At 48.3% G+C, this 22,909-nt stretch overlaps 1 protein-coding gene across 7 annotated transcripts in view; it reads left to right on the forward strand.

The window, feature by feature from the left end:
* Positions 1 to 5,730: 5,730 nt before the first annotated feature.
* The window catches only part of VPS13D (vacuolar protein sorting 13 homolog D), a 249,077-nt gene continuing 231,898 nt past the window's right edge, over positions 5,731 to 22,909 (forward strand). For all 7 annotated transcript variants that reach the window (XR_009399590.1, XR_009399591.1, XM_059375825.1 and 4 more), the window contains exons 1-6: positions 5,731 to 5,813; positions 9,422 to 9,594; positions 15,098 to 15,175; positions 17,798 to 17,988; positions 18,085 to 18,165; positions 21,240 to 21,356. Coding sequence is in view for 5 of the 7 variants with exons in the window: in XM_059375825.1 (XP_059231808.1) it covers positions 9,498 to 9,594; positions 15,098 to 15,175; positions 17,798 to 17,988; positions 18,085 to 18,165; positions 21,240 to 21,356 (564 nt within the window). In the remaining 2 variants the exon portion in view is untranslated. The remainder of the gene's footprint in view (positions 5,814 to 9,421; positions 9,595 to 15,097; positions 15,176 to 17,797; positions 17,989 to 18,084; positions 18,166 to 21,239; positions 21,357 to 22,909) is intronic.

Consider the following 22,909-nt stretch of genomic DNA (forward strand, 5'->3'; position numbering starts at 1 on the left):
CACGGGCTCCTGGCTCTGGCTTCGGGTCTGAGCTGGGGTTCGCCCGTGGTCCTACTTGCCTGCCGCCCATGTGTAGGGAGAGATGGAGTCCGGGTCACGGGGCTGACTGGCCCGTGCTGTGTCCGGACCCTGGAAGCTCCCCCAAAGCACAGCTGAGCTTTGCTGAGAGCCTGGCCACTCCCTTGGGACCAGAATCCCCCCGCCGGCCTCTGACTATGCCCTCATCAGCCCTGTCCCTCAGTGTCATTGACTCTTGGGGTGAGGCACTGCTCTTGGGGTGAGCCAGGGTCTCTACAGATCTCCTTGTTCACATGTAGCACCCCTTCTCACTTAGGGGGTGAGCCTCTGCCCCTCCCTCCCCACACACATACAGCCAGGGGATAGTTCTGGATGTGACCTTTGACCTGTTTCTGAGGCAGGAGCAGTTTTCCAGAACAAAGGATGGGGAGAGATTGCAGGCAGACGGGGTTCATGTAAAGGCCGGGAGGGAGAGAAGAGACCCTGGGCCTTGAATTCACTAAGCCAACCCCTGGGTCACTCACCCTTTTTCCTGGGTCACGGTCACTCCCTCAGAACGACGCTCCTCATTCTCGGTGATTTCCTGGACTTCTCCTCCCACAGCCCTGCCCTCTCCTCTACCCGTACCCTAGAGCAGGGCTGGCAACCCTCCCGTACAGAGCCGTCTAGTACGCATTTCAGGCTTGGGGACTCATAACGGTTCTGTGACTACTCAGCTCTGCGGCTGAGGCAGGCGACAGACAGGACATCAACCAGAGAGGGTCTGGAGTGTTTTCCACGCCACCCGGCAATTCCCCAGTTCTCCGCAGACACCGGCGAGGCGCCCTCCAAAACGAACTCCATTCTGATGCTCTACCTGGCGGGAGCACTGGACCCAGCAGTCGAGGGGCTCGGCCCCACTAGCCCGCCCCCCACTTCAGACACCAGTCACCCGGGCAAGTGGTCTCACCTGTGCTTCAGGCTCCCCGGCTATAAACCAGAGCTTCCCCACGAGCCCTCTCCTTCGGTTCCATTCATCTGTACAGCGGCCTATGGAACTCCGGACACCTGTTTACTCACTGGATTACCGGTTTCTTACAAAGCCTGTAACTCGGACTCAGGAACGGTCAGTGGGAAGAGATGCATAAGGCAAGGTGGGAATGGGCTGGAGCTTCCATGGTCCCCTACATCGGCCACCCTCCCAGCTTCTTCGCGTGGCCACCAATGCTGAAGCTGGCCGAACCCTGTCCTCTTGGGTCTTTATGGTGGTTTCATTAGATGGGCATGGTCCATGAACTCATTGGCCATTGGTGATGGAGTCAACCTCCAGCCCCTCTCCCCAGCCCAGAGGTGCAGGTGAGGGGTTCCCGCCTTCTGATCCCATGGTTGGTTTCCTTGGCAACCAGCCCCCATGCTCAGCAGCTTTCCTCCAGTTACCCCAGTAACATCTACTCAGCTGTGGTTGAAACGGGTTTGTCGGGAATAACAAGACACTCCTTTCATCTTTGTGACTTAAGCACTTTCCCGAACTGAGTACGCAGGGCCCAACATAAGAACAAAATATGCTCCCATTGCTCTGATCAGTTAGGAAATTTGAAGCCTTTTAAGGGCCAGAAACAGAGGATGGAGACCAAATAGGTAGTTCTTATTATAAATCACAAGATCAGGACGCCTGGGTGGCTCAGATGGTTAGATGTCTGCCTTCCACTCACGTCGTGATCCCAGGGGTCCTGGGATCGAGCCCTATGTTGGGCTCCCAGCTCAGTGGGGAGTCTGCTTCTCCCTCTGCCTCTCCCCCTGCTTGTGCTCTTTCAAACGAATAAATAAATAAATAAAAATCTTAAAAAAAAAAACAATTAAAACACAATATCAGAGGGGGTAAATTTGTCTGATCGGGTAAAACGGGCCACATGCAGCCCCTCCTGCCTCTTTTTCTTTGTTAACCATGATGGAACAAGTGGTTTGGCTGAAGCGGGCCAGTGCGGGGGGTGGGCAGCGGGGGTCATGGTGACTGTTTCTTCTCCATGTAATCTTCATGCCATCATCATTGCTGTGGGGTGCTCTGGCGCACTAACAGAGAAGTCAAGACTTGGGGGTCCCCCTCCCAAAACCTGTGTGCCCAGGTGTGACCACTTCCCATGTGACCTGGGTTGGGGGGTTGTTAATTAACTTCTCTGTGCCTCAGCCTCCTTATCTGCTAAAATATTAGGATTAAAATCGTACCTCCCTCAGAGTGAGGGATTACTTGAGTTACTGTCTGTAAAACACTTAGAATTACGCCTGGCACATAGTACGTGCTCAGTAAATGGTAGTTGCTGTTTTGTGTGTAGGTAGGTGCTGGGGATGCGAGAGTTTGGGGCAGCCAAGGTCCTTGTCCAGAACTGACATGCTAGGACAGACTGTAAAGAAACACATGTAGGCCGTGCCAGGTGACGGGCAGTGCTAAGAAAAAAGCAGCAACAGGGACGGGGCTGGGGGGCTGGGGTGTTTTTAGCTAGCTGGGTGGGTTGGGGAAAGCTTCTTGGAGGAGATGCTGTTTGAGCAGAGGCCTTGAGTGAAGAGAGGGCGGTACAGCCTTGGGCCTCGGGGGTGGGGCAGGACAGGAGGTCCTGAGGGCTGCTTTAGAAGCCACTGGAAAGGATGTTGGGTTTTACGCTTCAGTATGTAGGAGGGTCCGGGGAGTATGAGATGTTCCTTAAGTTGCCTAGTCTAAGAGTTGGGAAATGTATTTATTTGGCGGGTGGAGAAACACAGAGAGAGGGACAAGAAGATTCACGCTGAGCACAGAGACCAAGGTAGCAGGCCATCCCAGGACCCTGAGATTAAGACCTGAGCCGAAACCAGAAGTCAGATGCCATCACTGACCGCTGTCACCCCAGCGCCCTGACAGCCTTCAATTATTTGATCTCCATTATTGCCTTAGGAGATAGGCCAAGTACCCATTATCCCCGCTCTGCAGAGGAGGACACCTAGGGGCAGGGCGGAGGTTTGATACTTATCTAGAATCTAGTCTAGAGGACGGCCTGTTCCTGTGGGAGGCTCTTGGTAACCAGCCCTTTAGAATTTCCCAAGAAAATCAACTACGCCTGGGTTTAAAGGGCAAGTGCTTTCTCTCTCCCGGGACAGCCTGGAGCTCCGTAGTCAAAAGGGGACAAGCAGGGCAGATCTAGCAAGCCAGGAGGTTGAGTGGAGAGGCTGCTTGGGGTAAAGCTAAGGGTGAGGAGTCCCAGGATCCTGTCCCCAGGTACCTGCAGTGTGAACCTAAAGCAGCCACTGTCCCCGCCTGGAGCTCAGAGCTTCCTGCTGTAAGATGAGGGGCTGGCCCTGAGCTGTGGTCTAGCCTTGTCCTTCCCATAGGGCTTGTCTGCATTTCTTCCTCCCATCCCCCCTCCCTCCCTCCCTCCCTTCCTCCTTTTTTTCCTCTTTCTTTTCTCTCTCTCTCTTTCATGATTTTATTCATTTGAGAGAGTGAGGAAGGGAGAGAGCACGAGTGGGATGAGGGGGAGAGGAAGAAGCAGATTCTCCACTGAGCAGGGAGCCCGATGTGGGACTCGATCCCAGGACCCCAGAATCATGACCTGAGCCCAAGGCAGATGCCTAACCCACTGAGCTACCGGCCTGTCTGCATTTTCCCAAGAGACTCTGGACTGGTGCTGTCAAATACGGTAGCCACTAGGCATGTGTGGCTATTGAGCATCTGAGTGTACTAGTCCAAACTGAGATGTGTGCACTACATCGCAATGCAGAATACTGAATGAATTTTGAAGACTTAGTACAAAACATATATATATATAGTGAGAGAGAGAGAGCCCCCTGCTGAGCAGGGAGCCCGACGCCGGGCTCGATCCCAGCACCCTGGGATCATGACCTGAGCTGAAGGCAGCCGCTTAACCGACTGAGCCACTCAGGCATCCCTTGGGTAAATATTTAGTAGGAGGATTGCCGTCTGGTAAACATACCTTCACAGATTCCAAAGTGAGGGCCCAAAGACTCAGTAATACTAGTTGAATGAGTGGTGTCCATGCATCTGCATTTTTATTTATGTATTTATTTATTTTTAAAGATTTTATTTATTTATTTGACAGAGATCACAAGCAGGCAGAGAGGCAGGCAGAGAGCGGAGGAAGCAGGTTCCCTGCAGAGCAGAGAGCCTGATACGGGGCTCGATCCCAGGACCCGGGGTTCATGACCTGAGGGGAAGCCAGAGGCTTTAACCCACTGAGGCACCCAGGTGCCCCTGCATCTGCATTTTTAATAAACTCCTCAGGTATAGCCAGATGTTTCTGTGCTAGAAGATCTGGACTCTGAGAACCTTCTTCTCTAACGGGCTCCTTCTCTTTTGCCTTCCGTCTATGGAGTCTGAGGTTTTATACCCAAACCTTAGCCCCCAGGTGGACTCAGGACTGAGATTTGGATAGGTTATTCCCACTCCAGAGGAACTCAGATCTTGCCAGGTATGTGCAGCCCATAGTCACCTTCATTAGCTCAGCATCACGAGAGCTGATAATCACTACAGCAAATACACTGTTGCAAACTTACCATTATGTCTCCTGTATCTTTTGATTTTTTATGAGCCTGAGGTCTTCTTCCTGTCCTTCTGCGGCTAAGGCAGGATGACCTGCTAATTTGTTCATTTATTCCTTCATTCACATATAACACTTTTAAATGAGTCTTTTCTGTGCTAGGCAATGTCTAGGTGCTGGAGAGGCATTTGTGAAAAAGATAAAATCACTGCTTTCAGGGAACTTTCAAGGTGGAGAAAGGTGACAAGGCAAGTATAAACAAATAAGATAATTTCAAATAGCATTAAGGTCTGTGAAGAAAACACAACTGGGTGATGGTTGAAGGGAACTTTAGATAAGATGGTAAGGAAATGCTCTCTGGAGTGGAATATTTGAAACCAGAAGGAATGGACTGTAGGACTATCCAAGGTTGCTCTGTAGCCACCAGCCACTTATGGCTGGGAACTGTGGCTGGTTCGTATTGAGATGCACCGTAAGTATAAAATACAGACTAAATTTTAAAAATTTACTATTAAAACCCCTTAAAATATCTCATTGATTCTTTTTTCTGTTGACTACAGGTTGAGATGATCATGTATTGGACATATTGAATTAAATGAAATACATTACTCATTTTCACTTTTTTCTTCATTAAAAATGTACCAAATAGTAAATTAAAAATTATGATGTATCTTGTATGTGTGGCATGTATTTCTACCGGACAGTAGGGATCCCGGGAAAAGGCATCCTAAGTAGAGAGAATGGCAAAAGCACAGGGTCCTTTTAGGGGGGAACTGAAGGCTGCTGAAGGCAGGGAGCCGGAGAGAGTGGCAGAAACAGGAATGGATCAGATCTAGCCAGAGCGAGCCGGGTTTTAATTCAAGCATTGGGGGGAAGCCGATTTAAGCAAGGAAGTGGCTTGGTCTGAATTATGTTTTAGCAGACCCCTGCGGCTACTGAGTGGGGAACCCACTGTCAGTGGGCCAGATGGAGGAAGAACGCTGGGTTCCAAGACTGTTGAAGCCACACGAGTTTGTGACCCTGCCCTCCCGTGGGACTCCGTCTCCTCCCAGCCCCGTAGGTTGCGGGCTCCTTGGGCGGTTCTCGGGTTCCAGCCGCAGCCGCGAGCGGCCGCGGGCGGCAGGGGGCGCCTCCTCGATGACTCGGCGCTCGGCTGGCCAGGCTCCGGCACGTCGCCCGCTCGATTGGTCGGGTCTGGCCGGGCCGGAGCGCCGCCGGCCAGCGCCATTGAGGAGCCGGGAGAGGAAGCGCCGCGCAGTGCCGGGCTAGGCGGGCGGCCCGGGACACAGACAGGTACGGGCCGAGGCGGGGCGACGCCGGGCGACACGCAGGGTCGGAGACTGCAGGTGGGCCGTGGGCCTGTTGTCTGTCGTCCCGGCTCCGCTTCGGATCCGGGGCCCGGGCCCGCCCGCGGGGAGCGCGCCGCTGGGAGCCCGGGGAGCCCGGCGTCCGGCCCTCCCGCGGTCTGAGCTTCTCCGGGGGCCCGGGGGCGACCGTGCTCCCGACAGCCCCGAGCCCGCTGCCCTCATGGCGAGCCCCTGCACGCGAGCCCCGACGGGCACCCCAGGGACTGACAGGCTTGGAGCTGCCTGGCTTCTCGGGACCCCGGCGTCCTTGCCCTGGGAGTCCGGGTCCCCACCGGACCCGGCACCCTTTCCGGGGTCCCAGCAGTCTGTTGCCGGGGGATTCGGGGACGGTGTCAGCCCGCGTCTCCCCGCCTGAGCCACGGTCTCTGTGCGGGACCCGTGTGCAGCCCCTCTCCCGCACGCCCGAGAACGGGGGCGCTGGTCAGTTCGCCACAGTGTTTCAACCACCCACCAGCCTTCTGGGGTTACGCTGTGGGTTGGGGACTTCAGGCCTCAAGCCAGTCTTTACCCCCGCTCCCCGGGGTTACACCCAAGCTGAGTCCTTGCTTTCAGGTGCGGGACCCCAGCCCCCAGGCGCCGTTTCCTCCGGCCTCTATCTGGGTGTTGGGGTCTCGGTTCCCTGGAGCCCACGGAGTGGATGGAGGAAGGGCTGTGGGACCCTCGCCTTCAGGGCAGTCCCATTCCTGTGGGGCCCGAGGCCCCCTCTGGTCCCGAATTCTCTGAGCTCTCTGACTCCCACAGCGCTCGGGCCCGGCCGGCTCGGGGAGCAGCGCTCTGGTCCCTTTGCCTGTCCCTACTCCCAGCTTTGGCCGCCCCTCGAGGGAGGGGCCTGGCTCAAGGTCATGCCCGGCTGTCTGCCCGCCCGTGGGCTGAGTCCTGATCCCCAGTGTCACCTACCCCACCGATTAGGCGAGGTCAGGTGCGAGTTAGTGCCAGGCGACTGACTGCCTGGAAGCCCTGGTGGACCCGAGTGTAAACACTTTGGGATTCTAGCCAGTCTGGCGGCCCTTCCTGACACCGGATTCCTTAAGGGAATCCTTGAAGTGGCTTCAAGCCTGGGTTAGATGCTTAGCTGAGCTAATAGACTCCTTCTGGCTTGAGTATTAATTTACTGACCAGGGCATTTACAGTGCTTCTCACCCCATCTTTTCCTTGATCTGTATTTTGCACTCTTCCACCTTCAGGGGAAGTAGCGTCCAGCCGGATCTTGGGTACCACCTGACAGTTTCTCCCTCTACTGGGAGAGTATTTGTAGTTGGCACTTAATAGAGAGTTTGCTGGCATTTTAGGGGTGGAGGCAATGGCATTAACTTCAAAAATAAAGAGCACTCTGATTTTGGCTCCGTCTAAGTGTGTTTGGAGTCTACATAGTAATACTAGAATAAGTCAGATTCATATTTTGTTCTCACAGATTTACTTGTTTGAAGTTGTAATATAGAAGTGTTTATTTTACCAGATTGTTAAACATTTATTTTTAAGAGTTTGTTCTTATAACCTCTCCTTTAAATAAATGTATCCAATAACTAGCAAATTCTTAGTTTTACACAAAATATGGCTTAAAATTTTTTGAAAAGAAATCAGTATTTCATCAAATGCTATTTATTTACTTGTTTATTTTTACTGTCACTGATAGCAAATAAAAAGGAAAGTGCAAGTGCAAGTCACTGTTGACGAATAAAAGCCAGTGTTTCCTGAAGGTTCATTTAACTCTTACAGGGCCTTGCGTTTTGGGTCTTCGTTGGGTAATGGCCTTTCTTTTGGGATAAGTGTATTTTCTGGCACTAAGATGAATCAGTGGGGGTGGGGCAGAGTGCCTGGAAAGGATCCTGAAAGGGCTGGTTCCAAGTGGGACACATGCCATAGCAAATCCAGAGTGTCCTGCATGGTGGGCTGGTGTCTGATGTGCTTGCCTCAGAGCAGGATTTGGAACTCACAGTTCTAACTGGGATCTGCTAGCTAGTGGAGCAATTTCAGAGCACATTGAAACTTTTATGTCTCAAGTTTCCTCATGATAACTTAATACAATACTAAAAGTAACGTGTATATTTTTTTGCAATGCTAATAAACACAGTTTTCTTACAGGTAGTGGTAAAGCAGTAGTGGATGTAAATACTGTAGTTGGAACCAGAGAATTTCTTGTATTTGTGTTGCTGACTAAGGTAGTTCATTGTATCAGCATCGTCTGGTCCCTGAGTTCCTGTAATGCAGTTCCAGAACTTTTTTTTTTTTTTTTTTAAGATTTTATTTATTTGACAGACAGAGATCACAAGCAGGCAGAGAGGCAGGCAGAGAGAGAGGAGGAAGCAGGCTTCCCGCTGAGCAGAGAACCCAATGCGGGGCTCGATCCCAGGACCCTGGGATCATGACTTGAGCCAAAGGCAGAGGCTTTAACCCACTGAGCCACCCAGGCACCCGCAGTTTCAGAAACTTTTGAGAACAGTGATAAACCTCTGCCTTCTCCCTTTCATTTATGTTATTTTATGAATGATCTTGATGAACAGATTTGCACATTTGAATTAGAGAAGGCTTAAAGAGGATCATTGTAGAATATGTTCATTGAAATCTCTTAGGGCATTTTTGCCTTAATCTAGGACAGGGTTTTTCTTTCTTTCTTACTTTTTTTTTTTTTTTTTTTAAAGACAGTATTTTTCAGCCTCAGCCCTGTTGACATTTGGGCTGGATGATTCTTTGCTATGGGGGAGCTGTCTTGTGCATTGCAGGGTGTTTAGCTCTTTCCATGGTCTCTACTCACGAGATACCTGTAGTAACCCCAGTCATGATAATAAAAAATGTGTCTAGTGGGGCATCTGGGTGGCTCAGTAGGTTAAAGCCTCTGCCTTCGGCTCAGGTCATGATCCCAGGGTCCTGGGATCGAGCCCCACATTGGGCTCTCTGCTCAGTGGGGAGCCTGCTTCCCCCTCTCTCTCTGCCTGCCTCTTTGCCTACTTGTGATCTCTGTCTGTCAAATAAATAAATAAAATCTTTAAAAAAAAAATGTGTCTAGACATTGCCCAGTTACACTTGGATGAGAAGCTCTGACCAGGACAGTCTAATGCCAAGGTGAATTACTAAAGGCAAGCAGTTTAATGATCAGTTACACCGAAAGGAGAGACAATTTGGAATTGTAGGTATGTTTGGTATATTTATACATGACTGTTCCTTGTAGCTGTGTGAGAACATGTTTGTTTGATCCTTGGCTAACACGGGGTCTTACAGTACTGGTCCCCCCATCTTTTTTTAAATCTGTGCTTTTCATTCATCCACCTTTAGGGAAGGTAGCATAGGAAGCCAGCTTAGAAAATCATCCTCAGTGGGTTAAAGCCTCTGCCTTTGGCTTAGGTCATGACCCCAGGGTCCTGGGATTGAGCCCCGCATCGGGGTTCTCTGCTCAGCGGGGAGCCTGCTTCCTCCTCTTTCTCTGCCTGCCTCTCTGCCTACTTGTGATCTCTATCTGTCAAATAAATAAGTAAAATCTTAAAAAAAAAAAATCATCTGGTTTTCTGTTGATTTCCTTTTTTTCTTTTTCTTCCTTAGGTTCTTCTATGACCATGAGAGGGAGAAGTAAAGAATGATCCATGATTTTTAAACACCTTGTCTTGAGGATATAGTCATGTTGGAAGGTCTTGTAGCCTGGGTTCTCAATACCTATCTGGGAAAATACGTCAATAACCTGAACACCGATCAGCTCTCTGTCGCGCTTCTGAAAGGTAAGTGCGTGCGTGTATCTCTTTTTGGTAAAGTTTGCTACTGCAGATGGCATTTCTGGTTTTTTGTGTTTTTTTTTTTTTATATTCATTTTGTTGTACTAAGAATAATAAAACATAATGCCCAGATGGCTTTGTACTAATTATGTGTAAAAGGAAATATGTTCTCTCACATGACGCTGATTATTATGGCAGGGTACCTTTAGTATGTGGCTGTATTGCCATAGATTTTAGGGGAACTGTTAAATATGAGAAAGAAAAAGACTATGCTGCTGGTGAATGTGCTTTATCCCAGCTAATTGTTTAGGTTTATGAAGCTTTTTGGAGGTGGCCATGATGTAGTGATGTAGTGACGTAGTGACAGTGGCATTGGCTTTGGCTTCAAATCCTGTTGTATTACTTACGAGCTATGTGAACAAGCCACTGAAATTCAGAGCCTCAGTTTCTTTAGGAAAACCGGGTAAGGGATGCCTGAGTGGCTCTTGTCAGTAAAGATTCTGCTTTCGGCTCAGGTCATGATCCCAGGGTTGTGGGCCCCACGTTGGGCTCGCTGCTCCGTGGGAGGTCTGCCTCTGCCTCTCCCCCTGCTCATGCTCGCTCTCACTCCCTCTCTCAAATAAGTAAATAAAATCTTAAAGAAAAGGAAAAGTGGGAAAGGTACTTCTCCAGGGTTGCTGTAAGGCTCACACCGATCAAATGGAATGACATTTACAGCTCCCGTCTGGCTAGTGTGTAACAGACACCAAGTTGAAGCTTTAAAATATGTTACTGTGGGGTCTTTGATAGACTAAAGCTCGAGTCATGTTCACAGTCATTTTCACTCCGCACATGAGTGCGGAGACGTGATTGAATGCAGTGCGGGGAAACTGGCGTGAGGATCAGAAAATCGCTTTGTTTTTCCTTTTCCTTGTTTTAATGTAAGTTCTCTTTGCTCAACTCAAAATGGAGCCCCTGAGCAAATCTAGAGAGAGGAGATAGTCTGCAAGCGTGTAGCAGCCCAAAAAGTGGAAAGGGGATCTCAGAGATGCGGGAAGCTCGCCTTCCTGAGGCTGTGGATTTTGGCCTGTGGACCAGGACAGGTTAGTGGGCATGGCAGTGGTACACACTGGTGGGGTCTGTGAAGAGGGTGTCCGTGGCTCGCTTGTCCCCAGGAGTGTTGTTTCCACGTTTTTCTGACCCATCTAAACCTGTGCAAGGATTGTGGTGGCCACAGGCTGTCGTGAGCTCTCCGCTCGCCCCGCCCACTCCCTTCCTTTTGTTGGAAACAGAAGTAGGTTTTTTTCTTCATCTCTAACTTCTGTCCTGACCTTTTCCTCCTGTACTTAGAAGGGAGCTACTAAGTACAGGGTGAGAGTGACCAGTCTGTCAGGGAAGAGGATGTGTCCAAAGTACAAGAGGAGTGTCAAGCTTACCTCTTGGTTCACTTACTTAAGTTCTCGTACACGCTCTGAAGCTATCCAGGTTGCACAGGGCAGGGAGCCGAGAAAGGGAAGCGCAGACCATAACCTTGTTAATGACAGAGATAGGATGTTTGCGGAAGAAATGAGTAGAGATTTGTGGTATCCGATGTATCATAGATTCTACACTAAACAGATTTCTGGTCTGTTTTTGAGTATATCTCGTAATGACAACTGTGTGTATCTTTCTGATGCTTCAAAGTACTTTTCTGTGCTTCCTGTTTAAAAAATATTCTCTTTGCAGAATAGAAAAATAATTTTTCTTTCATAACCAATATTAGTGTGGTGCCCCTTGCTTATGGACTCAAGGCACCCCACAAAGCTTGGAGCTGTGAGCATCGCAGTTATAGGTGAGCACCATTTGGAGGCAGGGGGTCCTGCATAGGAATAGGAATGTTATTTTAGTCCGTCTATAGATGTTTAGTGTCTGAGATGCCAAGAAGACAGAGCTAGTGGTTAAGAATATGAATTTTAGAGCCAGACTGTTTTTTTTGTTTGTTTTTAGAGAGAGAGAGAGAAAGAGAGAGAGAGAGAGGGAGAGAAAGCGGTGAGTGGTGGTGGTGGTTGTGGTGCAAAGGGAGAGAAAATCTTAAGCAGGCTCCTTGCACAGTGCAGAGCCCGGCTTGGGGCTTGATCTCATCACCCTGAGATCACGACCTGAGCCGAAATCAAGAGTCAGATGCTTAACTGACTGAGCCCCACAGGTGCCCCGGTCAGACTGATTTTGAATTCCATTTCTCTACTTACCAGTAACTTGGGCTGGTTATTCCAATTCTTCGTGAATTCTCAAATTCTTCTTTTCTGTAGATTGGAGAGAATATGAACTGTGTCACGAGGTTCTGAGGACTAGACATGAATGTAGATCCAAGAGCTTAGAGCCCTTCTGGGCGTGTAGTGGACTCTCAGTCAGTCACCATGTCCCATTGTCAGGATCGTCACCATATGATTGGCTTGGCTGGGGCTTAAAGGGTGGATTGTGCACACGTACTAAATGTAATAAAAATGCAAAATAGCAAATGAGTATTCGAAGGAGAGAGAACTTGTATATGACTTTATTTTTTCAGTCTCTGCAGACACCACTGAGTGCCTGCTTTGGCTATGGACGGCTCTGTGTTATGGACTGATAGAAAACATGGGGACAGGAGAAGATACCAGGAGCTCAGGCGTGGTCTGAGCCTGGTCTCTCCACCTAACAGCTGTTTGTGACTGAGCAAGTTATCTCTCTCCTCCTGCCACTTGAGATCAGACAGACCTGGTATGAACTATAGTCTATAGTTAACAGCTTGGTGATTTTTTTTTTTTAAAGGTTTTATTTATTTATTTGGCAGAGAGAGAGCTCAAGCAGGGGGAGCAGCAGAGGGAGCTGCAGGGGAGAGGGAGAAGCAGGCTCCCTGCTTAGCAGAGATCCCAGTGTGGAGCTTGATCCCAGGACCCCGGGATCATGACCGGAGCGGAGGGCAGACGCTTCACCCACTGAGCCACCCAGGCTTCCTAGCTCTGTGATTTTTAAGCAAATTGCTTACCTGTGCACCTAGTTTTCCTCACCTCAGAGTGGAAAACAAGATGGCTGTTCCTCATATTGTTGGGAGGTTTCGCTGTCTTGGTGGGATAAGCGCTCGCCTCGAGTCCGATCGCACTGAGTGGTCGCTGTTCCTGTCCTTCTTTCGACCTCGGCAGTCCCTGTCCTCGGACACCCGTTACCTTGCTGGGCATGCCAGGCGCTGTCAGTTGTTCCACTAGAGCTGCAGGCACAGCACGGGCTGGGCGGCGGGGGGGGGGGGGCGAGGTGTGCAAAGCAGGGGAGTCCTTCCCCCTGTTGGCAGGACTCTGGAGAGGGATGACAAGCCGAGCAGGAGTTGGGCTGGTGGCGCTGGGCGGGGCACGGCATTCCTGGAGGACTGACGCTTGTGAGCACAGGCAGGAGGCGGAGAACTCCCCAGGCCTGTTCGGGATGGTTTGAGGCCAGAAGGTAGCAGCTGCCGGTGTCACATCAGGGGCCCTGAGCTTCGGGCTGCAGGCCTATCTGTGTTTGTGGCCCAGCACTTAGGGCCCCTCCTTTTTGTTCCTATCAGCTCTTTACCTCAGTCTGGCTTTCTGGGTGACGCAGGGCTGCGGGAAGAGAGGCCAGCAGTCATCAGTGCTGACTGAAAAGCCACCAGCCTCTAGGTGTACCCCAGTTCTAGGGCCTCTGCTTCTTGCTCTGCTAAGCGGAGGTGTTTTGGGAGGAGACGTCCAGGAATAAGCCTGCACGTTATCTGCTGGGAAAGAAACGAAGAGCATTGTCATTTATAAAGTCCTCCGGACTCTGGGTCCCTCGAGGGACCTTTCCCGGCAGGGCCAGGTGTGGGTGCAGATTTGAGTGGGTGGGGCATCAGCGAGCCTTCGAGCCTTCGTCCAGAACCACTGAGCCGCTGGCCGCCGCTGCTGTTTTGCTTGATTCCTTTGTTTCCGTAATGCTGGAGGCTGCCCTTCCTTCTCGTCCTTTCCCCGGGTTCTTCCCCTTCCTAGAGCACCTCTCCCGCTCTCCCGCAGTTCAGCGGAGTTAATTTCTCCCAGCGTGGGCTGTCTGCTGTTCCTTCCACTTCTCCAAGGTGCACAACAGCCAAGGAGACGTAGTGCCGTCTGCCTTTGTGACAGATTTGGGGATTGAAAAATAGGGCAAATGATTCAAATTGCAAATAATGCTCTTCAAAAGAAGAAACCATATGCTTTCCTCCTTTAAGTCAGTGTCCACTGTTGAGGAACAAGTTTCATGCGCCCCCCCTTCCCCACCTCCCCGCCGCCCCGTGATCATTCACTCCCCAAATGTGGAAATAGAGTTGTTTCCAGGCTCTCTGGGGTTATTAACTTCTCCTTTTGGTTAGTCTTAGGTTATGTGGGGACCCTCGTGGGGACGTGTGTTCCTGTAAAAGTCTAAAATGTAAGCTGGTTGCATTTGCCCAGCATCTGCCGAGCTACTGGATTTGAATACCTTAGAAGCCAATTACTGTCAAGTCTTGAGCCGTCATTTAAAGGAAAAAATAATTGCTTCTTGTATTAGTTTGTCTTTGGCTGGCCTGCCTCTCTTCTGAGTTCCTGTACCAGTGGCTGCTGGGTGGTTGTCTGTACTCCTTGTTCCCAGAAATTGCCTTAAGTTGGGCAAACAGTTTTGCAGAATGATGGCTGTCTCTTCCGCCCTTTAGGATGGGGACCCTGCCTTCTCGTTTCATATTCCCAGTGGCCAGCACAGTGCCTGCTGGAGACTGGGGGGTGGTGTGTCAGTGCGGACGGGTGACTTCCACAGCTGGGAGAGTGAGGCAGGGAGCCTTGGCTGTTCAGAGACGTCCCGAAGCTCTCGGCTTAAGTCCTATAAAAGCTGAGTCTGCAAGGGACCTTCAGCAGTGGTTTGTTCTGTGCCCTGGAACGGGTGACGAAGCCTGCAGGCACAGACGTGGACCAGATCGTGTGGAGCGGGTCTGTCCAGAAGGGAGAGTGGAATTCTTTTTGATGTCCAATTTTATTGAACTCTCATGGGCTCCCAGATGTTCTGTGCGATAGACCCTCTTGTTGGGGGGAGGGGAGTGGCTGGAGCTTGTTAAAAATTGCAAATTTCTCTATTTCAGTCCCAGCAGGTAGTTCGCAGGGGGCCCTGGAGCCTGCATTTCTTCCCAGGTGGCCCAGATGTTAATGGTGGTCTGGTGAACTAGGGGTCTGCACACTGGCCAGCTGTCCAAATTCAAACTGAGAATGATTTTTATATTTTTAAAGGCTTGTAAAACAAAAACCAAAAAAAACAACAGAGAGAACATACAACAGATACCATGAAGCTTGAAATATGTACTGTCTGGCTTATTATAGAAAAAGATCACTGCCTACACCCTTCACCTGCTGGTGAGCTTCCGCTGTCAGAGGGAGATGGGCAGGAAACTGGTGCTGGTCGCCGTGTTACTCCTGGCTTTTTCTAGCCAGGCTGAGCTGTAAGACTCCCTTTAACCTTCAAAGATTTGCACACAGTAGGTGCCTACTGCCTGTGTTGGGCGAACATTTCACACTGTTGTTTTATTTTTCAGGTGCTGTTGAGTTGGAAAACTTGCCCTTAAAGAAAGATGCCTTGAAAGAACTGGAGTTACCGTTTGAAGTCAAAGCCGGTGGGTAGAACTCTGCGGGACAGGGCTGCAGTCCTCCACTGCTTCTTCCGCTGCTTGGGACAGGAAAACCCAGAGTCCTCGAGTTTGGCTGTGTTTGAGCAGGAAGAGGCAGGATAGGAAATAGAGTTTCAATCAGTCATCGAATGTGGCCTTTTCTATCAGGATGATCTTGGGGTGGCAGTGGGGAGGTCAGGTGTTTCCCAGACCTACTGAATCAGAACCAAGCATGTGTCATTGAACTTGTATGTTTAATAAGTGCCGCTGGTGATTCTTACGTTTCTTGAAGTGTGAGAACTTCTGTCTAGATATGGAAGTTCTTATTTTTGGAGAATTCATAATATTACAGAGAGATAGTTTATTGAATGGAAAGTGCACTCTGGAACGGTGTGCTTGTGTGTATATTCCATTATCTGCTTTGTTCTGGCCTTAGGGAAGTGCCTCACCACTCTGTGTGTGCTTCTTAGTCTCTAAGAAGAGGTGATAATCCTTCTACCTACAGCAGAGAGTTATGGAGAGGAAGACGTGAGTTAATGCATCAAAATTACTTGGAACAACGCCTGGCACTCTCAGTAGAGGCTTACAGTTAGGATAGGAGTTCCGCAGTTCCTAGGTTTGATGAGGAAACAAGAGTTGTCCTAGAATAAAAATATTCTTAGTTGAGGCGCCTGACTGGCTTGGTCAGTGTGGCCTACGACTCTTGATCTTGGGGTTATGAGTTTGAGCCCCATGATGGGTGTAAAGATTACTTAAAAATAAAGTCTTAAAAAAATTCCATATTAAATGGCCGTGTGTAAAATTAGTCCCTATTCCGATACCCAGTCATGATTCAGCAATAGCCTGTTGATGCCAGTCTTTTCATTATTTTGGGTACTTGTATTACAATAAAATGCAAGTACAAAGCAAATCAGTTGCTAGGTGGAGCAGGGTAGAAATCTTGCAAAAGACTTTAGGCTTTCTTGAAGTCAATTCAAGTGATGGGTAAACTGCCAGAATCACAGGCAGAGACACTGAGAAGTTAGAATCTGAAAGGAACTCAGGAATGATGATACCCAGGGTACTTCCAAAGATTATTATTTGAATATCAAAGGATTAGGAGAAGCTCTTGGGGAATATTGATGAAGTTTCCTAATATTTTTGCAAAAATGACTCTGTACTTGTTCTGCAAAAATTAAATGAAATGTAACAGTAACCGAGGTTTTTTTTTTTTTTTTTTTTTTTAAGGATTTTATTTATTTATTTGACAGAGATCACAAGTAGGCAGAGAGGCAGGCAGAGAGAGAGAGAGGAGAAAGCAGGCTCCCTGCTGAGCAGAGAGCCCGATGTGGGGCTCAATCCCAGGACCCTGGGATCATGACCTGAGCCGAAGGTAGAGGCTTTAACACACTGAGCCACCCAGGCACCTCAATAACAGAGGTTCTCTTTTGCTGTCACCTACCTTATCAAACATGCCTCTTTTCCCTAATAACTTAGGTTAGAATTGCAACTGTGCACCAATTAAACTCTTTGTGGTGAAAATTTGTATTTGGCTTCAGTTATTAAATAGAAAAAATTTACTTTCATTTTTCGAAATAAAATCCAAATGAAAACATTTTTTCATTATTTATTGCCATATTTCTTAATTTATTACACAAGCACTTGGTGTTAATATTGTCTTATCTTCAACAGATCAGTTGCACTTGAATTCTAGGTCCTAGAGGGTAGTGATTATTCTGGTGACGTGTGTTTTTTCAGAGGGAGCATATTAGGTGGGCCATGTGGATCTTTGAGAGATCCCTTAGGATAGTTCAGATACTCTTACATGTTACTCCTTAGTAGTAACTTGGCTCTTATTAACTGAATTTAAAGAAGATCTGTGTCCTAGGAGACTTGGCCAGAAATGGTAGGGCTTGGGAAATCAGTATCATGGTTCTAGGCGATTTCATGTCAGTCTGGGTTTTTATGAAGAATCAGGATTTAGAATTATTACCCATGTTTCAGCTGATATGTTTAAGACTGGACATACTCAAAGTCTGGTAGTTCCCAAGAAGTGGTTCTCAACCAGCCCATGAATAACGGACAAGAAATGAATTTTGAACTCATGGGCTTGGGCAGATGCTTTGGGGAGAAAGACACTCCAAGGAAGTTTAAGAAGTAGTTCAGTTGGGGAAGAGGCACTTCGTGGAGGAGGGTCATTGCATTTGATAGGGTCACACTGGGCTTTTTCTTTTTTTCCTTTCTTTTTAAGTTTTTTTTTTTTTTTTTTACAGAGAGATAGAGATAGTGAGAGAGAGAGAGCACACGTGGGGAAGGAGAGGGAGAAGCAGGTTTCCCTCTGAGCAGGGAGAGCCACACAGGGCTCCATCTCAGGACCCCTGGATCATGACCTGAGCCAAAGGCAGACGCTTAACCCACTGAGCCACCCAGGCGCCCCCACACTGGGCTTTTTATTGTGCCTCGTTCTTACAGATCTCAGCCTACTAACTTTCTGTTTCCCATGTATGAGAACCTGCTGCCTGCTCTCTTAGTTTAAAAAATAAGTGATAAAAGTCCCTATGCTTCTTATAGAAAACTAAAAGAATACAGAAAAAAAATGTAGGAAGTGAAAACGTATATGGGCACTTGACAAGACTTTGCTTTCCCCAGGCCTGATTGGGAAGGTAACGCTTCAGATTCCCTTTTACCGCCCCCACGTGGACCCTTGGGTCATCTCCATCTCCAGCCTTCACTTAATCGGAGCCCCTGAAAAGTTAGAGGATTTCAACGATGAGAAGGAGAAGCTCCTGGAGAGGGAGCGCAAGAAGGCTCTGCTCCAAGCCCTGGAGGACAGATGGAAGGCAAGGCACACTCCCTCGGCTCCCAGACCCTCTGCGTGAGACAGACAAAACGAGCAGAGCACTGGATTTGGCTAACCCCCCCTCTTTCCTTTGTAGAACGAACGCCAGCGGAAGGGGGAGTCCTACTGGTACTCAGTCACCGCTTCTGTGGTTACGAGGATTGTGGAGAATATTGAAGTAAGTCCTGACTTTGGTAAAGTATGAACAATGACAGGGAGACTTCTCAGGCTTAACTGTGCTGTGCCTCTCAGTACCTTGTTTCTCGTGGGTTCGACTGAGCCGGGGTGTACAGAGCCTTCGCTGATGGCTCAGTCATGCCCTCTTCTAGGCAGTGGCCAAGGAAAACCTGAAAAGCTCGTCTCCAGCTCTGGCCAGACAGGTTTCTCTTGCTTCATCTCGTGTGAGTAGGAGTTTTCCTTTCACTCATATTTCGCTTCGTTTTTGAACGTTGGACTCTTACTTGCCAAAAGGATGTGTACCTCCTTAGAAGCCGGGCCACCTAAGCCTTCACGACTGATCATTTCAGTGCAAATCACTTCACCTCTCTGGTCTCGGTTTCTTTCTGTAACACAAGGGAGTTTGCAAACCTGCTTTCTAGGTGGTTACGTAGTGAATGGCCAATAGCCCGTAGAGGTGTTGAGTCTCTCACTGATGGATCTGGTGGCGGTTTGAAGGGTTACGATGTCAGGGCTGTTGGCCACGTTTTCTGCGTTAATTACAGCTTTGTTTCGTCCTTGAAGACTAGATCAGGGTCCATGCTAATTTTTATGAGTGCCGTAATAGTGAGCCTGTACTTAGCACCTATGGGGTTTTCCTGCAGTGCTAGCCGAATGCAGTCTGAGATTGTTGGTTTTGTAACTGTCATAATGTTGACAGAGAGATCAGTACATTTGAGGTGAGTGCTTTGAATTCTGTTTCAGGCAGTTTTATATATATATATATATATTTATATATTTATATATATATTTAGCTGTCATTTAAAATAACCCATCATTATTATTTTTACTAATAGCTTTATTGAGATTTAGTTCACATCCCGTAAAGTTTACCCCTCTAGTGTGTACACTGTAGTGTTTTTACAGGGTGTTTACAAAGTGCCCTGACTGCCACTCCGTAATTCCTGACCACTTTCATTACCCCCAAAAGAAACTCCATACCCACTTAGTAGCCACTCGCGTGTCTCCTCTCCCTCCAGCCCCACACAACCACTAAGCTTTCGCGTTGGTGTTTTGGACATTTTGTATCCATGTGATCCTACGCTGTGTGGCCTTTTGTGTCTGTGTGGCCTTTTGTGTCGGGCCTCTTGTACTTAGCATCATGCTTTCAAGGTCCCTCCACATTGTGGCACGGACCAGTACTCGATTCCTTTTTATGACCGAATAATGGGTTCGGTCAGAGATGTGGACGGTCAAAGATAAAGTTGAATGTTTGTGAAAGTGGTGAAAACAGATTTTATTTAGTAACTGCTGACAGAAGGGGAAAGAGCAGAGCTCTGTTCCAAATAACACAGAGGTGGCAGGGGCTTTTAAAGGGGGAGTGAGGCAGAGGGTCCTGTGGGGGAGGGCTCAGGTGGAGAATGACGAAGGGTCAGTGTCCCCATGATAAGGCCAGCTGTATCTGCTGGCTGGGCTTCTGTGCTCTCGCAGAGGCTGAGACTGAGAGATGGGCCCTGTCCTCCCTGATGATTGCATTTCAAAGGAATGGCTCTCAGGTCCTTGGTTATAGGAGATACATACACCTCTCATAGGGACAGAGAAAGGATTCACAATTTTAAGCCCTTTTTGGTAAAGGCGCTGAGAAAGGGAGGTCAGGGACCTATTGTCGGGCTTTGGCTGGAACAAACCGCCCTGAGCTTTTCCAGACAGGAACACAGAATGAGGCTGGAATGTCGCAGCGACGCAGGCTTAGGTGCTAGAAGCCGTGTTAAATGTGGTCCCATCTCTCAGTACAGCAGGTTGAATGGAGTGTTCTTACCGAGAGGTTTTGTGGGTTTTGGGATCTACTGCATATTGTTTTTCTGCTCATCCGTTGATGGACATTTGGGTTGTTTCCACTTTTTGCCTCTTATGACTAATGCTGGTGTCAGCCTTCATGTATATGTTTTTTTTGTGAATGTATGTTTTCAGTTCTCCTGACTAGATACCTGGGAGTAGAACTGTGGGGGTTATATGGTAACTGTGTTTAATTTTTCGAGGAACTTGCAAACTGTTTTCCAAAGAGGTCACACTGTTTTACAGTTTCTCTGGTGATGTAGGAACATTTTAATTTCTGCACATCCTCACTGATACTTGTTATCTGTCTTGTGGTAATAACCACAGTAGTGGGTATGAGGAGCTACCTTGCTGTGGTTTTGATTTGCAATTTCTTACTGGCTAATGCTGAACACCTTTCCATATGCTTATGGTCATGTGTATATCTTTTTTTTGAGAAATGTCTATCCAGAGCCCTTTTTCATTAAAAAAGTTGGTTTATTTGTTTTTTTATTGTTGAGTACTTTGTTGTTGTTGTTTTTAGAGATTTTATTTATTCGAGAGAGCACAAGCAGCGGGGAGGGACAAAGGGAGAGGGAGAAGCAGGCTCCAAACTAAGCAGGAAGCCCGATGTGGGCCTCTATCCCATGACCCTAGGATCATGACCTGAGCTGAAGGCAGATGCTTAACTGTCTGAGCCACCCAGGTGGCCCAAGAGCTCCTTATATATTTTGGATTCTAGTCTGTTACCAGGTCCATGATTGACAAATGTTTTCTCCCATCCTGTGGTTTGTCTTTTCACTTTCTGTTACAAGTTTTAATTCACTGAAGCAGAGTGTCTTTTTTGTAGCCCACCTCCAGGAGCCAGGGGAAATGAATAAGTATAAAATCTGTGTGTCCTGTTGGTGTTCCTGTGTCTAGGTGTGGGGACACAGAGGCAAGATTAAGATACTGTAAGAAAGGGCAGGCCTGTTATCTAGATCCGGCAGTATTTCTTTTGGTGTTTTTTTTTTTAAAGGGGTCTTATGAAATGGTTTAACGAAAGTATTGTAGCTCTTATCTGGAGGTAGCACCAAACACAAAGAAATGTCCTTCATGTCCTTTTTGATCTTAGCTCTCAGGACTGTGGTTAAAATTCTCATAGCGTTGGACATATGTGTGCTGTAAGCATTTGTATAAACTACCGGCTGTGACTTTCTGATGCTCAAGGGCAGTTTGGCGTCGGCCTGTAGTATTCTACCTGTAGCGCATCTAAAAGTTCTCCTTTGTTCTCCCCTGCAGTTAAAAATTCAAGATGTCCATTTGCGCTTTGAAGATGGTATTACCAATCCGTCCCATCCTTTTGCATTCGGCATCTGTATTAAGAATGTGTCCGTGCAGAATGCTGTGAATGAGCCTGTGAGTATGAACTGTGCTTGCAAACTAGGAAGAAAGCACTGGGTCTTGGGAACTGGGGGCTCTGCCTTCGGTCATTTCATGTTCCCTAAAGGAGGCCGCGTTCTTTATCACCCTGTTCTTTGGCGGGAATGTATGTTTCTTGTCTGTGTCAACAGATTAATTTGCCAAAGTCAAGAAATGGCCAGTTTTTTTCTGACCTTTCTTTATTTCACTCCTATGTTAAATGTTAAATCCCTTTCATTTTGTGCACAAAGAAACTGAGTCACAGAAAGGGTTTCAGCTTTGATTTTTATCTCATGCTATGTGTACTCCCAGGGTAAGCTCGTTCTGTTTCAGAGAATCAGCCATGCCCTGGGAATATTGTTGATGCCTTCCACATCTGAACCCTGTATCCACCTCTCTTCTGACCTTCTCGTTCGTGTCTTTAACTACCTATGGGACACCTCTGTGGTGTTCTAGGCTTGTCATAAGCAAAATTATACCATTATGTTCCACTGGCCCTTTATACTTCCCTGAAACCAATATTTCCTTTTTATTCTCTAACACGTTACTGAATGTTAAACAAAACTAACATCTTTTGAGCACTTTCATGTGCCAGACACTGTTCTTAGCATTTTACATGATTTGCCTCATTGGATTCTCAGCACTTTTCACCCCCACTGTTAACCTCACATTGCATACAGCTAAGTATGCCAGGGCACAGAGAGGTGGAGTGGCAGAGCTGGGTCTCGAACCCACATGGACCAGCTGCAAAGTGGGGGTTGGCAAATGGCGGACTGTAGAGCAAAGCCCCTCCACTCTCTGTTTTTGTCCATAAAGAATGACTGGATCACAGCCACACCTGTCATTTATAGATCGTTTGAGGCTGCTTTTCTGCTCCAGTGGGCAGAGTTGAGTCGTTCCAGTGGAAATCGTACTGTCCACGAACCCCACTCTCTGTTTTTGTCCATAAAGAATGACTGGATCACAGCCACACCTGTCATTTATAGATCGTTTGAGGCTGCTTTTCTGCTCCAGTGGGCAGAGTTGAGTCGTTCCAGCGGAAATCGTACTGTCCACGAACCCGTCCTATGTGCTCTCTGATCCTTGCCGGAAAAAGTTCGCACCCCTGCTCCGGAGCACGGGTCCTCAGCCACTGTGCTCAGCTCCCTAAGCCTGTGCTCAGCCTTCTGGTTCTTATTCCTCAGCCTCGGTATCCATCTGCTCACCGTATCCTGCCAGTTTCCTTGCGGAGTGTCTCAGATATGTCTCTTCCCCTCGCCCTCCCTGCGTCTGCCTTCCTTCAGGACCCTGTAAGCTTTGGTCTGAGCTCATAAAACATCCGGTTTTCATGACTTCCTTGCTTCCATTCTCGATTCTTTCTAACGCAGTGCTTCCCCGTCTCTTCCACACCACGGCACACCACATTTGGCCAAGGTCCTGGGGCCAATGTGTGCAGCTGCTGGGGGCTGGAGGTGGTGAGCCAGATATTTCTAAATGTAACCTGAGCCTATAAACATGCCCATCTCCCAGTATACTCACGACTCTTTCTCTAGCACACCAAGGAGGGAAGC

Source organism: Mustela nigripes, chromosome 14, assembly GCF_022355385.1.
Source record: "Mustela nigripes isolate SB6536 chromosome 14, MUSNIG.SB6536, whole genome shotgun sequence".
NCBI classification, from domain to species: domain Eukaryota; kingdom Metazoa; phylum Chordata; class Mammalia; order Carnivora; family Mustelidae; genus Mustela; species Mustela nigripes.